The 14666-nt window shown below is 42.0% G+C and overlaps 1 protein-coding gene across 1 annotated transcript; it reads right to left on the minus strand.

The window, feature by feature from the left end:
• Nucleotides 1-97: 97 nt before the first annotated feature.
• LOC146575062 (uncharacterized) lies at nt 98-10941 on the minus strand. The gene is made up of 8 exons (XM_085275648.1): nt 10807-10941; nt 9880-10086; nt 9325-9612; nt 8928-9236; nt 8394-8489; nt 7982-8056; nt 7696-7751; nt 98-1515 (listed from the first exon to the last, which is right to left on the minus strand). The coding sequence occupies exons 1-8, from the start codon at nt 10844-10846 to the stop codon at nt 1216-1218; spliced, it is 1371 nt and encodes a 456-aa protein (XP_085131774.1). The 5' UTR covers nt 10847-10941; the 3' UTR covers nt 98-1215.
• Nucleotides 10942-14666: the final 3725 nt, after the last annotated feature.

The raw sequence follows: 14666 nt of genomic DNA on the forward strand, positions 1-14666 counted from the left end.
CGCTGGAACGAGACAATTAAAAAACACAGCAAAAGCATTGAACACCAAGTAGGCAAAGTTCTTCTTGTTACTCATGCATGAGGGAGAGTCGTCCCACCACTTGACCTCCGTCAGACTCTCAGCCAGGTTCCCCATAGCACTCCTTTTATTGTGGTTACATGAACATGCATAGGGTCATTAACATATAACATCTTACATAGGTATACATGTGAACAAAGAATACTGTGTGTGTGTGTGTGTGTGTGTGTGTGTGTGTGTGCGTGGGGTCAGAGTGTGACCCCATAAACAACTTCCCTTAACCTGCTGGTCTGGAAAATCCAACAGTTCATCTATATGTAAAAGGCACTTAGACTCAACTACGTTAATCCTACCATAAAACAATAAAACAAGGTACGACCTCTTCCCATGCTCCCAGGATGTAGGTGTGCATTCCAGTGTGGAATACACACCAAGCCTTTGCAGCCTGCTAAAGATCACACATCCTATCACTACACAATTGATTATACACCTCTAAGCATATATGGTTAAATATTTCTAAGCATAAATTACAATCAACAATACAAAACCTAAAAATCTGGAAAAAGGTACCGAAGCATTCGGGCACACACATCCAGACTGTGCAACAGCTTTTTTCCACAAGCCATCCGTCTCCTCAACAAAAAGGGACTGGACTGATAAACACACACACGCGCGCGCACACACACACACACACACACACACACACACACACACACACACACACACACACACACACACACACACAACATTATCACTCAGCTTAACTACCTCAAGCATTGAGTCTAGACTGACTAAACAAAATAATAATTAAAAAGTCATGAACATTTTTTTGTATCAAAAAAATATCGAACCGTGACACCAAAGTATCGAACCGAACCGTGAATTTTGTGTATTGTTGCACCCCTACTATCTATCTATCTATCTATCTATCTATCTATCTATCTATAGCAGTCAGTCAAAACCTCTCTCTCCTCGTGGTTATACGCGGTTTTTGCAGCTACATAGTTTTACAGTTTGTTTTACTAACTCTTCATTCTGAACCAAATTTTCAACATCCTAAGACAAGTTGCTGAACCCCTGAGTCATATTTAACGTTATTTAATCATAACATCACATTAACACATTTTCACTAAAACTAATTCTACAAGTTGGATGTATAATGCTGAAATCATCTAGAAATTCCTGACAGAGCTGATCTTATTTTCGTATTTGCTCTAGCTCATTGACTGCTGAGTAGAGATTCTCCTCTGCTGGTCTGGATGCTTGAGTGATGGTTGAGTTATCTGGACGTTTTCTGAAATCCACAGTAGAATATTCACAGGCAGACGTGCTGGGATTCACTTCCTCACCACCAGCTTCCCGAGAGTGGCTCTGAAAGTTGATGGTAGAGTAATGTACTGAGGTGACATCTGTGTGCATGCCGGCAGTGACATAAATCGAATCCACTGCATTTCCTGGCGTCTGGAGGCGCTCCTGGATTTCCTCATAGGCAGAGTCCTGCAATTGAATGCGATGAAAAATTAAGTTAAAAAACAACACATAGCATCCGAAAAATTAACAATATACATGCAAATTATACTCAGAATGGCTAATAAGATAAAAAGTCATCAGTTCTATATATATATATATATATATATATATATATATATATTTAATATATATATATATATATATAAAACCTAGCTTCCGGCGCCCCCCGTGTGCGGCAGCCTGTTACAGCAGCTCTGCTCATTCTGAGTTTCTTTCTTTCTTATCTTTTCTTCTCGTAATTTTTTATAACTAACGTATCAGTAATTAGACTCTGCAACCATGTTCTACCGTTTTGTGCTAGTTCTGGTCGTTTTTCTTAGTTTATTTCTACTTTTTTCACGCGTGTCTGGGGACCCAGAGCAGGGATCCTTTGTTTACAGTAAGGATCAGCTGTTAGCGCTGCGTCCCGCAGCGCTAACAGCTGCCGACGGACAGACCCGACATTCCCAGCGAGCTGAGGAGGAAAAGAAAATATTTAAACTACAGTTTGAATTTGCTAAATGACATAATATTATTGCTATTGCTAAATGACATAATATTATTATTACATAATAATTTTTTATATATATATATATATATATATATATATATATATATATATATATATATATATATAAAATTATTATGTAATAATAATTTTTAATATATATATATATATATATATATATATATATATATATATATATATATATATATATATATACATATATATAAAATTATTATGTAATAATAATTTTTAATATATATATATATATATATATATATAAAACACCCACCACGCCCCTGCGGGCGGTTTTTATCCTTCAAGCTCGGGTCCTCTACCAGAGGCCTGGGAGCTTGAGGGTCCTGCGCAGTATCTTAGCTGTTCCCAGGACTGCGCTCTTCTGGACAGAGACCTCCGATGTTATTCCCGGGATCTGCTGGAGCCACTCGCCTAGCTTGGGAGTCACCGCACCTAGTGCTCCGATTACCACGGGGACCACCGTTACCTTCACCCTCCACATCCTCTCGAGCTCTTCTCTGAGCCCTTGGTATTTCTCCAGCTTCTCGTGTTCCTTCTTCCTGATATTGCTGTCATTCGGAACCGCTACATCGATCACTACGGCCGTCTTCTTCTGTTTGTCTACCACCACTATGTCCGGTTGGTTAGCCACCACCATTTTGTCCGTCTGTATCTGGAAGTCCCACAGGATCTTAGCTCGGTCATTCTCCACCACCCTCGGGGGCATCTCCCATTTTGACCTCGGGACTTCTAGGTTATACTCGGCACAGATGTTCCTGTACACTATGCCGGCCACTTGGTTATGGCGTTCCATGTATGCCTTGCCTGCTAGCATCTTGCACCCTGCTGTTATGTGCTGGATTGTCTCTGGGGCATCTTTACACAGCCTGCACCTGGGGTCTTGCCTGGTGTGATAGACCCCAGCCTCTATGGATCTTGTACTCAGAGCTTGTTCTTGTGCTGCCATGATTAGTGCCTCTGTGCTGTCTTTCAGTCCAGCTTTGTCCAGCCACTGGTAGGATTTCTGGATATCAGCCACCTCCTCTATCTGCCGGTGGTACATACCTTGCAGGGGCCTGTCCTTCCATGATGGTTCCTCGTCTCCCTCCTCTTTCTTGGGTTTCTGCTGCCTGAGGTATTCACTGAGCACTCGGTCAGTTGGGGCCATCTTCCCAATGTATTCTTGGATGTTCCTTGTCTCATCCTGGACTGTGGTGCTGACACTCACCAGTCCCCGGCCCCCTTCCTTCCGCTTAGCGTACAGCCTCAGGGTGCTGGACTTGGGGTGAAACCCTCCATGCATGGTCAGGAGCTTTCTTGTCTTTATGTCAGTGGCTTCTATCTCCTCCTTTGGCCAGCCTATTACCCCAGCAGGGTACCTGATCACGGGCAGGGCGTATGTGTTGATGGCCCGGATCTTGTTCTTACCATTCAGCTGACTCCTCAGGACTTGCCTGACCCTCTGCAGGTACTTGGTGGTTGCAGCCTTTCTAGCGGCCTCTTCATGGTTCCCATTTGCCTGCGGGATCCCCAGGTACTTGTAACTGTCCTCTATGTCTGCAATGTTGCCTTCTGGTAGTTCAATCCCCTCAGTTCTGACTACCTTCCCTCTCTTTGTTACCATCCGACTACACTTCTCCAGTCCGAACGACATTCCAATGTCATTGCTGTATAGCCTGGTAGTGTGGATCAGTGAATCGATGTCTCGTTCACTCTTGGCATACAGCTTGATGTCATCCATGTACAGGAGGTGGCTGACAACTGCTCCGTTCCGTAGTCGGTATCCGTAGCCAGTCTTGTTAATGATCTCACTGAGGGGGTTCAGGCCTATGCAGAACAGCAGTGGGGACAGAGCATCTCCTTGGTAGATCCCGCACTTGATGGTAACTTGTGCTATGGGCTTGGAGTTGGCCTCTAGTGTTGTACGCCACATCCCCATTGAGTTCCTGATGAAGGCTCTTAGGGTCCCATTGATCTTGTACAATTCTAGGCATTCCAGTATCCAGCTGTGGGGCATTGAGTCATAGGCCTTCTTGTAATCAATCCAGGCAGTGCACAGGTTGGTCAGTCTGGTCTTGCAGTCTCGGCTGATTGTTCTGTCTACCAGTAGCTGGTGTTTTGCACCTCTGGTATTCTTGCCAATTCCTTTCTGTGTCCCGCTCATGTATTGACCCATGTGCCTGTTCATCTTAGCCGATATGATGCCTGACAGGAGCTTCCATGTAGTACTGAGGCAGGTTATTGGTCGGTAGTTGGAGGGGACCGGTCCCTTCTTGGGGTCCTTGGGGATCAGGACCGTCCGGCCTTCAGTTAGCCATTCCGGGTGTCTCTCGTTAACTAGCAGCTGGTTCATTTGTGCTGCCAGACGCTCGTGGAGTGCAGTCAGCTTCTTCAGCCAGTAGGCGTGAACCATGTCGGGCCCTGGTGCTGTCCAACTCTTCATACTGGAGACCCTTTCTTGGATATCTGCCACTGTGATGGTTACTGGACCCTGTTCAGGGAGGTCGCTGTGGTCTGCCCTCAGATCCACTAGCCACTGAGCATTGCCGTTATGGGTTGCATCCTTCTCCCATATGCTCTTCCAGTATTGCTCCGTCTCCAGCCTTGGTGGTGCTGTTCTCTTATTGTTCCCTTGCCACTGAGAGTACACCTTTGCTGGTTCTGTGGAGAACAGCTGGTTTATTCTCCTGCCTTCTATCTCTCTGGTGTACCTCCTCAAGCGGCTGGCCAAGGCTGTGAGTCTTTGCTTGGCAGTTTCCAAGGCCTCAGGTATGGACAGCTTGCTGTATTTCTTAGGCACCTTATTTGTCGCACCTTTCTGCAACTCTGTTAGTTGGCTAACCTCCCTCCGTGCTACTTTGATCTTGCCCTCTAGCCTCCTTCTCCATGGAGGGTACTGCCCCTTGTGGCTGTTCAACTTGTAGCCAAGCATCTCACTGATCACTGCTGCCGTATTGTAGATCAGCTTGTTAGTGTCGGTAATCGTGGTTGTAGGTATTGCCCGTAGTGCTGCATTAACATCATCTAGCAGACCTTCTGAGGGTACTTCACGTAATCTTGGTAACCGGCTACGGGGGATCCAGGTCAGTTCCTCTCGCACTCAACGATCCTTCTCCTATCGCACTTGGGGCTATGTACCCAATCTCGGGTGGGGGTGATGATACAGTGGGGCAAAAAAGTATTTAGTCAGCCACCGATTGTGCAAGTTCCCCCACTTAAAATGATGACAGAGGTCAGTAATTTGCACCAGAGGTACACTTCAACTGTGAGAGACAGAATGTGAAAAAAAAATCCATGAATCCACATGGTAGGATTTGTAAAGAATTTATTCGTAAATTAGGGTGGAAAATAAGTATTTGGTCACCTCAAACAAGGAAAATCTCTGGCTCTCACAGACCTGTAACGTCTTCTGTAAGAAGCTTTTCTGTCCCCCACTCGTTACCTGTATGAATGGCACCTGTTTGAACTCATCATCTGTATAAAAGACACCTGTCCACAGCCTCAAACAGTCAGACTCCAAACTCCGCCATGGCCAAGACCAAAGAGCTTTTGAAGGACACCAGGAAAAGTATTGTAGACCTGCACCAGACTGGGAAGAGTGAATCTACAATAGGCAAGCAGCTTGGTGTGAAAAAATCAACTGTGGGAGCAATCATCAGAAAATGGAAGACATACAAGACCACTGATAATCTCCCTCGATCTGGGGCTCCACGCAAGATCTCATCCCGTGGGGTCAAAATGATCATGAGAACGGTGAGCAAAGATCCCAGAACCACACGGGGGGACCTGGTGAATGACCTGCAGAGAGCTGGGACCAAAGTAACAAAGGTCACCATCAGTAACACACTACAACGGCAGGGAATCAAATCCCGCAGTGCCAGACGTGTTCCGCTGCTGAAGCCAGTGCATGTCCAGGCCCGTCTGAAGTTTGCCAGAGAGCACATGGATGATACAGCAGAGGATTGGGAGAATGTCATGTGGTCAGATGAAACCAAAGTAGAACTTTTTGGTATAAACTCAACTCGTCGTGTTTGGAGGACGAAGAATACTGAGTTGCATCCCAAGAACACCATACCTACTGTGAAGCATGGGGGTGGAAACATCATGCTATGGGGCTGTTTTTCTGCCAAGGGGACAGGACGACTGATCCGTGTTAAGGACAGAATGAATGGGGCCATGTATCGTGAGATTTTGAGCCAAAACCTCCTTCCATCAGTGAGAACTTTGAAGATGAAACGAGGCTGGGTCTTCCAACATGACAATGATCCAAAACACACCGCCCGGGCAACAAAGGAGTGGCTCCGTAAGAAGCATTTGAAAGTCCTGGAGTGGCCTAGCCAGTCTCCAGACCTCAACCCCATAGAAAATCTGTGGCGGGAGTTGAAAGTCCGTGTTGCTCGGCGACAGCCCCAAAACATCACTGCTCTCGAGAAGATCTGCATGGAGGAATGGGCCAAAATACCAGCTACTGTGTGTGCAAACCTGGTAAAGACCTATAGTAAACGTTTGACCTCTGTTATTGCCAACAAAGGTTATGTTACAAAGTATTGAGTTGTATTTTTGTTATTGACCAAATACTTATTTTCCACCCTGATTTACGAATAAATTCTTTACAAATCCTACCATGTGGATTCATGGATTTTTTTTTTCACATTCTGTCTCTCACAGTTGAAGTGTACCTCTGGTGCAAATTACTGACTTCTGTCATCATTTTAGGTGGGGGAACTTGCACAATCGGTGGCTGACTAAATACTTTTTTGCCCCACTGTATCTCCCCCCTGACCTGGCGTCCTGACTCCTCCTTGCCGTAGCATTTGTGTTGTACCTCGTCAATCTCTAGCTGTGAGAGCAGTCCCTTCTTTCAAATGTTGGAACACTGAGCTACTAGTTGTTTCGCCGTCATTGTGGATGTTGGGTATCGAAGAATCCATAGGTCCCTCATCCTATTCATGTAGCCCCTTCCGCCGGGGTTACTTGCGTAGTAGCATTCCAACAACGCCCTGTTTTCGTCCCTTGCCCACCGATGCCTTCTTGTTCCAGTAGCCCACTTTTCGTCAGGGTGCCCTGGTTCCTCAACACCTGACGCGGACCTTGTTGATCCGGGCGACGTCCGAGCCGGCATGCCTTCATATTTATCTGTCTCGCTCATGTCTGCGGTAGGCTTGCTTAGCATAGGGGGTCTAGCCTTAGGACCCTTACTGGATACAGACGCCCCAGGCAGGAATCGAACTTGCGATCCTCTGTTCCAAAGGCGTGTAGCTTAACCACTACGCTATCCAGCTGATGGTTCTTATTACATAATAATTTTATATATATATATATATATATATATATATCTATATTAAAAATTATTATGTCATTTAGCAAATTCAAACTGTAGTTTAAATATTTTCTGAAATTATTCTCAAAGAAGTTCAGTTGTGATGTGTTGAGTTGCTGTTATTAATTTAATTGTCATTCAGATGTATTAAAGCATTTTTTTCTTTCTTGCAATAATGTGAAAAACATTTGAAGCTTTACAAGAGACGCCTGACTAGAACACTTTTGTAAGCCGACATCTGCGTGTGTGCAGCTCTGTTCAATTATCCATGATTGCTGGGTCAGACTCTGTGCACCAGTTATATTAAAGACATTTTCACACTAACCTCTTTGACGTGCTGCAGCGATGCACTAATTCCTTTGTTTTTTGTACATGAAACTCCTGGCAGAAACAAGTAAGAAAAATTAGGGAACAAGCAAAATCACATGTTGAGTATTTTCTAGTAATTTGGTTTTGTTCAGTGTGATTTAAATAGAAATTTTCAAACTATTATTAACTTGAAATTTTAGCAGTAGACATTACAAATAGAGAAGTACATGGGTGTGTTTATGTGGGTAAAAATAGCCTGTATATAGTTGTGTTTCATGATGTGCAATAATGCATGTTCTCACGTTTGTAAATAAGGAAGAAACCGATCAGAAACACAGCCACGCCAATGATCACAGCAGTGGTAATCCCAAAGATGACTGCAACACAAAACCAGAATAAACATTTCCATCATAAACGTCTCAAACTGTCTTTGTTGAACAATTGAAAGAAAATAGTATAAAAACAATGTGAATGTTTTATACGTGTGACCATCTTGAAACTTCCCCATTTCTTATGAACAGCAGAATTTTCAGGGTGTATCACACATCTCACAACGACTCGCAGCAGAGCCTTTGGTTCATGTTACATATGATAGAATTCATAAATTAAATGTAAAACACGCACATGTATCATAACTTTATGTCCTGAGGAAATAAATGAGTTTTACAGATGTTAAAAGGTAAAACTAAACAACGTGGACATCTTCAGACTTACCATCTGTCTCCAGCTCTACTGTCACACCATGACTCTCAGCAGTTGTGGTGGTTGTTGTAGTTAAAGGGGTAGCGGATGAAGGTGGTGCTGGTTGTACTGAAAGCAAAAAATAAAAAATATCTGTTGAAGTTTGCAAATTAAAAGTGTTTTTTCTTGTGTTTGTTATTTTGATTTCTTCTTGTGTTGTGATCTCTGGTGGGATGGTTTTGTTAATAAATTGACACTCTTGCTTAAATGTCACAGCTTTTTAAAAATTCATCTTGGTAATTTTTTAAAACGTTGTGCTTTGTTGCTGAGAGTAAAAAACAGTTATTATTATTATTTTCCTATCTTAAAGCTCAAACAGCTTCCTGTCATATAAAACTTTTGTATGTTACTATGTTTGTGTAAGTAAGCAGTTTAAGGGTTCATACAGTTTATTTCTAGTTATTATGAATAATGTATAATAAAATAGGTAAAAAAAAACATATGTCTGTCTTGTGCTTAATGACCACGGGTCAGATGACAGCCACAGAATAAAACAGCACGTCTCACCTGTCAGGGACAGTCTGTTGAAGAACTTGTTGCTGCGTTGTTGTTTTGTTTCCGCTCCACACCAGTACGTCCCGCTGTCTGCTGATGTTACTTCTCTCACTGTTATCGTGATGTTTTTCTCTTTTATGTTATCAGTCATGAAAAACCTGTTGTTCATACCAGGCTGGCTGGTGTTTATGAGAGCTTGACATATGGATGGATCTTCTCCCTTACAGATGAACTTTGTTGTTGAGGAGACAGTCTGGTTGTATTTACACCAGTAAGTGAAGTTCTGTCCAACAACTGGGCTTCTTTTGAAATTTTTAATCTCTAAAGAAAGAATTTGCCAGCAGACAGTATTTTAGTTGTGCCATTTCCTAAAATTTAGACCTGGGGCTGAACATGTGAATTTACTCACCTTCGACTTTCAATTTTACTTTTGTTAGTGCGACATGATGATTGTTCTCAGTGAACTTTACTCCACACCAGTAGGCACCCTTGTCCTCACTGGACACATTACTGATGGAGACACTGTATGTGTTTGTGTGAAAGGATATTCTGTCTGATAAAATGTTGTTACAGACAGAAGATTTCTCTTTGCAGAAAAACCACAACTCAGATTTATTTTCAGGATGATCGCATCTGATGGTGGTTTTAGCTGTTTTGTATGCAGTTTGATTGAATTGCTTTGGACAGCCATTTTCTTCTGCAAAGAAAACAACAAAGAAAAACGTAAACAATTCTAACAAAATGGTTGTAGGAAATGAGTAAGTAAATAAAATGTCTCTAAAAAAATAAATAGTGCATTAATAATAAGTGTAATTTCTTGAATTGGCAGATAAAATTTTTACTATTGGAAGCTTTTTTGTTTGTCTTTTTCATTGTTGATGGTTCTTATAAAAATATTGTTTTATACAGTAAAAACAAACAAACAACAAATAAAAACACTTGAATTTTAAAGCGAGTCTCTTACCAAGTTTAAATTGCAGTTTTTTTTTGTCATCATTCTTTTTGGGGTCCTTGTTCTCATCTTGTTTGAGGATTACTCTGAGAGTCTTTTTTTCAGTTTTTGAGCTACGATCAGCTACATGGACCATTTGACATTTTCCAGGTGTTTTTTGACAGTTGCAGGTGAATTCGGTCCATTCTGATGTGAATCTCTTCGTTTCTGACTCACAATCTAAAGACAAACACTCACATCATGTCAGTCATTGTAAGATAATCACAGGGGTTGATGCAATCATCTTAAAGACATCATCATCATCAATCATCTTTTTTTATATAAATGTAACAAAAAAAAATCCAGAATATAAATACTAAACGTTTCTTCTATTTCTGGTCATATGAGTTGCGTGAGTTCTGGGCCGTGCACTGTTACGCGAGTTGATCACACCCAAAGTATCTTTCTTTATTTAGAATTATTGACCCTACATTGGCAATCAAGACAAGCAGTGACACAAAGCTGTTTAACAGCTTAAAGTAACAATTTGGTTACTTTGGTTTGTTACTATAATTTAAAAGAACTGAAAATAGCTTCTAAATTATAGTAATAAACTTAGTGCATTTAAATCCAGAACAGAAAGCTGCTGCGTGAATTAAAATATTTATCAATATCAAAACTCAATCATTACGAAACTGGAGAATCTGATTGATTATACTCGAGTATTTCATCAGTTTCTGCTGCAGTCTTGTGGTGTTTAAAGCTCTGAGAGTAAAGACTAAAGATAAAAACAGAGTCGAAGCAGAAGAGGCTTGGCCTGCAGGCAAATTCCACAGAAGGAGGATCGTATATTAATGGTAATTGTTCGAGGCAATGATGCAAAAGAGATTAAAAATGCATAACATAACAATTTACAACATAGTTATTATTATTGCATCATATGTATTCTGATCTCCTCACCTGATATAAGTAGGAGGATGAGCATTAGCAGTAACTTCATCGTGTTGGTTTGGGTTTGAAGGCTTATTTATCTGCAGTTAGTTTGTCTCTCCGGTCTGTTGGTCAAAATTTAGTCTTCTGACTTTCTGTCTGTACTTCCCCTTTGCACTTTCTAAGCATACACTCCTCCTCTTATACATTACATCTTTTAGCACCAAACAGGAAATAAGTGGTCTGTGAAACAGAACCACTCTTGACATGCAATAGTTTTCCAATAGTTAGACACAATTTGCAAATATTATTGAATCTTTTTGCAAAACTCTAACCACTCTCCCACAGTGAAGCATATTTTCCCCAATGATTTACATGTGGTGAATAATTCTAAAGACAGAAGGCAGAAGTAAGGCAGGAGCACAAAAAGCCCCTCTTCTTTGGAACCAGCTCCCAGTTTGGATTTGCAAGACAGTTTTATGACCCAGGTTATAATTTTGTGCATTTCTTTCACTGCTCCACACCTCAGGGTGGTGGTGTTCATTTGTTCTTCTGTGTTATCAGTAGCGGTTTTTGATACGGGCGACACGGGCGGTTGCCCGGGGCGGCATCGTGGCGGGGGGCGGCATCATGGTCATCGGCAAAATAAAAAATTGCTCGTACTTATGCTGCTCCAACATCAGCCAGCGCATATTGGGAATGGCATAGGCACCGATCGGTTTTCTGTCGCCCATTTGCTGGGAGTAAGGGCGCCCTCCGTTTGTGAGGTGCGCCTGCGGCTTGCTGCACAGAGAGGAGAGGGCGGGGCGGCGGGGGCAGCATCTAATAACCAACTTGCAAAATAAAACAAAATAAAAACAAACCAACAAACACGAAAACACCAGACATCATGATACAGACTTATAATTTGCACCGATGTTTTCTCGAAATTCTACACGCGAAAAGTGAGCGCAAGAGCCCTCGGTGCGCGTGCTCGCTGCTGAAGTCACAGTAAACTTTATTGTCATCTCTGCTACATACAATCCAGTATATAGAGAGACGAGACGACGAGGCTCCAGTTACAGCAGTGCAAGTAAACAAACAATAAATATAAGAAGCGTAAGAAAATAAATATACACTTTAGGACTCGGGGTAAAGGCATCAATAACAATTTAAAATTTATAATTTACAGTTTGATGATTTAAAGTCTCACACAGGGGAGGGGGGGCGGCTGCTTCCAAATAGAGCAAATTTCATTTATAATGATGTAAATCCAAGCCCATTATGTATTCATGATTTGAATCCTGGGTTGTGTGAACTCCCAGAAATACACCTTAGACAAAGTGAATCTGTGAACTAAGCTGTAGGTGTCATGGATCGCTGTGTGGCAAGCAGGAGGAGGACCCAAATGCATAACTCACAGACACGGGGATGAACTCGAGAAACACAGCTTTAATGCTGGCACGGCAGAACACAGGAAATACAAAACTAAACTGGGGAAAAGTAAACTAACACTCGCAGGTAGACACAGGAAGATCCACACAACATGAGGGAGAACGCGACGCCGAACAGAGGGAGACGCAGACAGAAATACACAGAGGGTTAACGAGGAAAGTGGGAACACACGGGGAACACAGCTGACACAGATAACCATAACGAGACAGGGCGGGGTGAACATAACACTGACGGGAGACAGGCAGAGTCAAACAGGAAGTACAGAGGTTCAAACAGGAGGAGAGAGAGCACGGGGAAAAACACAGACATAACGGGCTGAGGAAGACATGGAATAAAACACGAGGGCTCACAGTTACACAGGGGCACACAGGAGGTAACCAAATAAGGAACATCTTAACAGAAGAACCTAGGAACCAAGGCATGACTAGGGGATGAAATACAAAACATACAAAAACCGAGAATACCGGGCCCACATGGCCCGGGTCCATGACAGTAGGTCTATTAGGTTATGTTGTGGTGAAACTGGAGTTGGGGGACTTGTGTTCATACTGGAGTGCGAAATTAAAACCAATGGAAGATGGACAAGACAAGTTCAAAGTCATCAGGTGCTCAGTTTAGAAAAAAGAGAAAAGAAGAGGAGGAGAAACGAGCAAAAGATGCAAGCAGATGTGTCAATGGATAATGGCAGCTCATCCTGAAACAATCAGAATCAGAATACTTTAATATTAATCCCTAAATAATGTGCGTTACAGTTGCGCCAAGAAGAAATGGTAAATATAGCAACAGTAACAGACTAAACTCCAAACATTATGATTTTAATATTAATTAGTCCTTGTCAATTGTTGATTTGTCCTGTTCTCATTCTATGATGTATTATGATGGCTGTTTGGTAGCCGTTTGCATACAATGCATACACATATGTACTTCATGTGTGTGTGTGGTTCCGACAACAGTTTTATGTTAATGTACAATCCAGGGAGCCAAACAGGCTAGGACCGCCACTGTGTGTTATGATTGCTTAAGCTCCAGCTGGCTGCTGACCATTTGTTAGAAACCGAAGAAGTTCATGAAGTCATTACTAGTTAACGTTAAAGGGATGGTTGGCTCAAAAGAGCTCTGACTTTTTGTCAGCCTGGCTACAGTGCTGAAGAGAAACCTGGGGTGGTTCTTATTTTCTTCAATCAGTGATGAATAGTAAGATGTTCTGGCTTTGCGGAGGGCTTTCTTATAAAGCAGCAAACTATTTCTCCAGGCTAAATGATGATCCTCTAAATTTGTGACACGCCATTTCCTCTCCAGATTACGATCATCTGCTTTAGGGTACGTGTTTCAGAATTATACCACAGAGTCATGTACTTCTGATTAGAGACCTTAGTTTTCACAGGAGCTACAGTATCCAGAGTCGTACGTAGTGAGGAGGTGAAATTATTAACAAGATAATCGACCTCTGTTGGGGTAGCGTTCAGATAGCTGCTCTGCTCTGTGTTGGTACAGGGCATTGAAGATGATAACAGTGGGTGGATTATATTCTTAAACTTACTTACAGCGCTTTCAGAAAGACATCTACTGTGATAAAGTCTACTCTCCACCGCTGTGTAATCAATTATTGTAAATGTAAATGTTATCAGGAAATGATCAGACAGGAGAGGGTTTTCAGGAAACACTGTTAAATGTTCAGTTTCTATGCCATATGTTAAAACAAGATCTAGAGTGTGATTAAAGTGGTGGGTGGGTTCTTTTACATTTTGAGAGGAACCAATTGAGTCTAATAACAGATTAAAGGCCATGTTGAGGCTGTCATTTTTAGCATCTACATGGACGTTAAAATCACCCACAATAATTATTTTATCTGAGCTCAGAACTAAATCAGATATAAAGTCTGAGACATCAGACAGAAACTCTGTGTAAGGCCCAGGTGGACGATAGATGATAACAAGTAAGACTGGTTTCTGAGGCTAAGCTTTCAGGCTTTCAAGTGAATTAAAAGTCTGTCTTGGTCTTTCATTAATTAATAGGCTGGTGTGAAAAATTGCTGCCACACCGCCCCCTCGGCCTGTGCTTCGAGGTTTCTGGTAGTTAGAATGACTCGGGGGTGTTGATTCATTTAAACTAACATAATCATCCTGCTGCAACCAGGTTTCTGTAAGGCAGAGTAAATCGATTTGTTGATCAATTATTAAGTCATGTACTAACAGAGACTTGGAGGAGAGAGACCTAATATTTAATAATCCACATTTAACTGTTTTTTTATTCTTTGGTTCAGATGTGGATACTGTATTGTTCTTTCTTTGTAATTGTTTATGTTTAAGTTGTTTGTTGCTGGTTTTTAGTTTGTTTTTTGTCTGTTTGGGAGCTGACACAGTATCTATGGAGATGGGTTTTTGGGGGGGTAGCAGGAGGAGAGATGCTGCAGAGAGGCGTGTAAGACTGCAACTCTGCTTCCTGGTCCCAACTCT

The sequence above is a fragment of the Mchenga conophoros genome, linkage group LG5 (genome assembly GCF_057382185.1).
Source record: "Mchenga conophoros isolate Kocher_MC1m ecotype Shallow Benthic linkage group LG5, M_conophoros_male_GT1.1, whole genome shotgun sequence".
NCBI lineage: Eukaryota > Metazoa > Chordata > Actinopteri > Cichliformes > Cichlidae > Mchenga > Mchenga conophoros.

Excerpts from the sequence above, each read along its gene's own strand:
- LOC146575062 (XM_085275648.1), bottom strand. The coding sequence starts at position 10,846 with ATGAAGTTACTGCTAATGCTCATCCTCCTACTTATATCAG. Across the intron at positions 9,237-9,324 it reads AGTAAAATTGAAAGTCGAAG|AGATTAAAAATTTCAAAAGA; the intron begins GTGAGTAAATTC and ends TTCTTTCTTTAG. Across the intron at positions 7,752-7,981 it reads TTTCTTCCTTATTTACAAAC|GAGTTTCATGTACAAAAAAC; the intron begins GTGAGAACATGC and ends TGTTTCTGCCAG.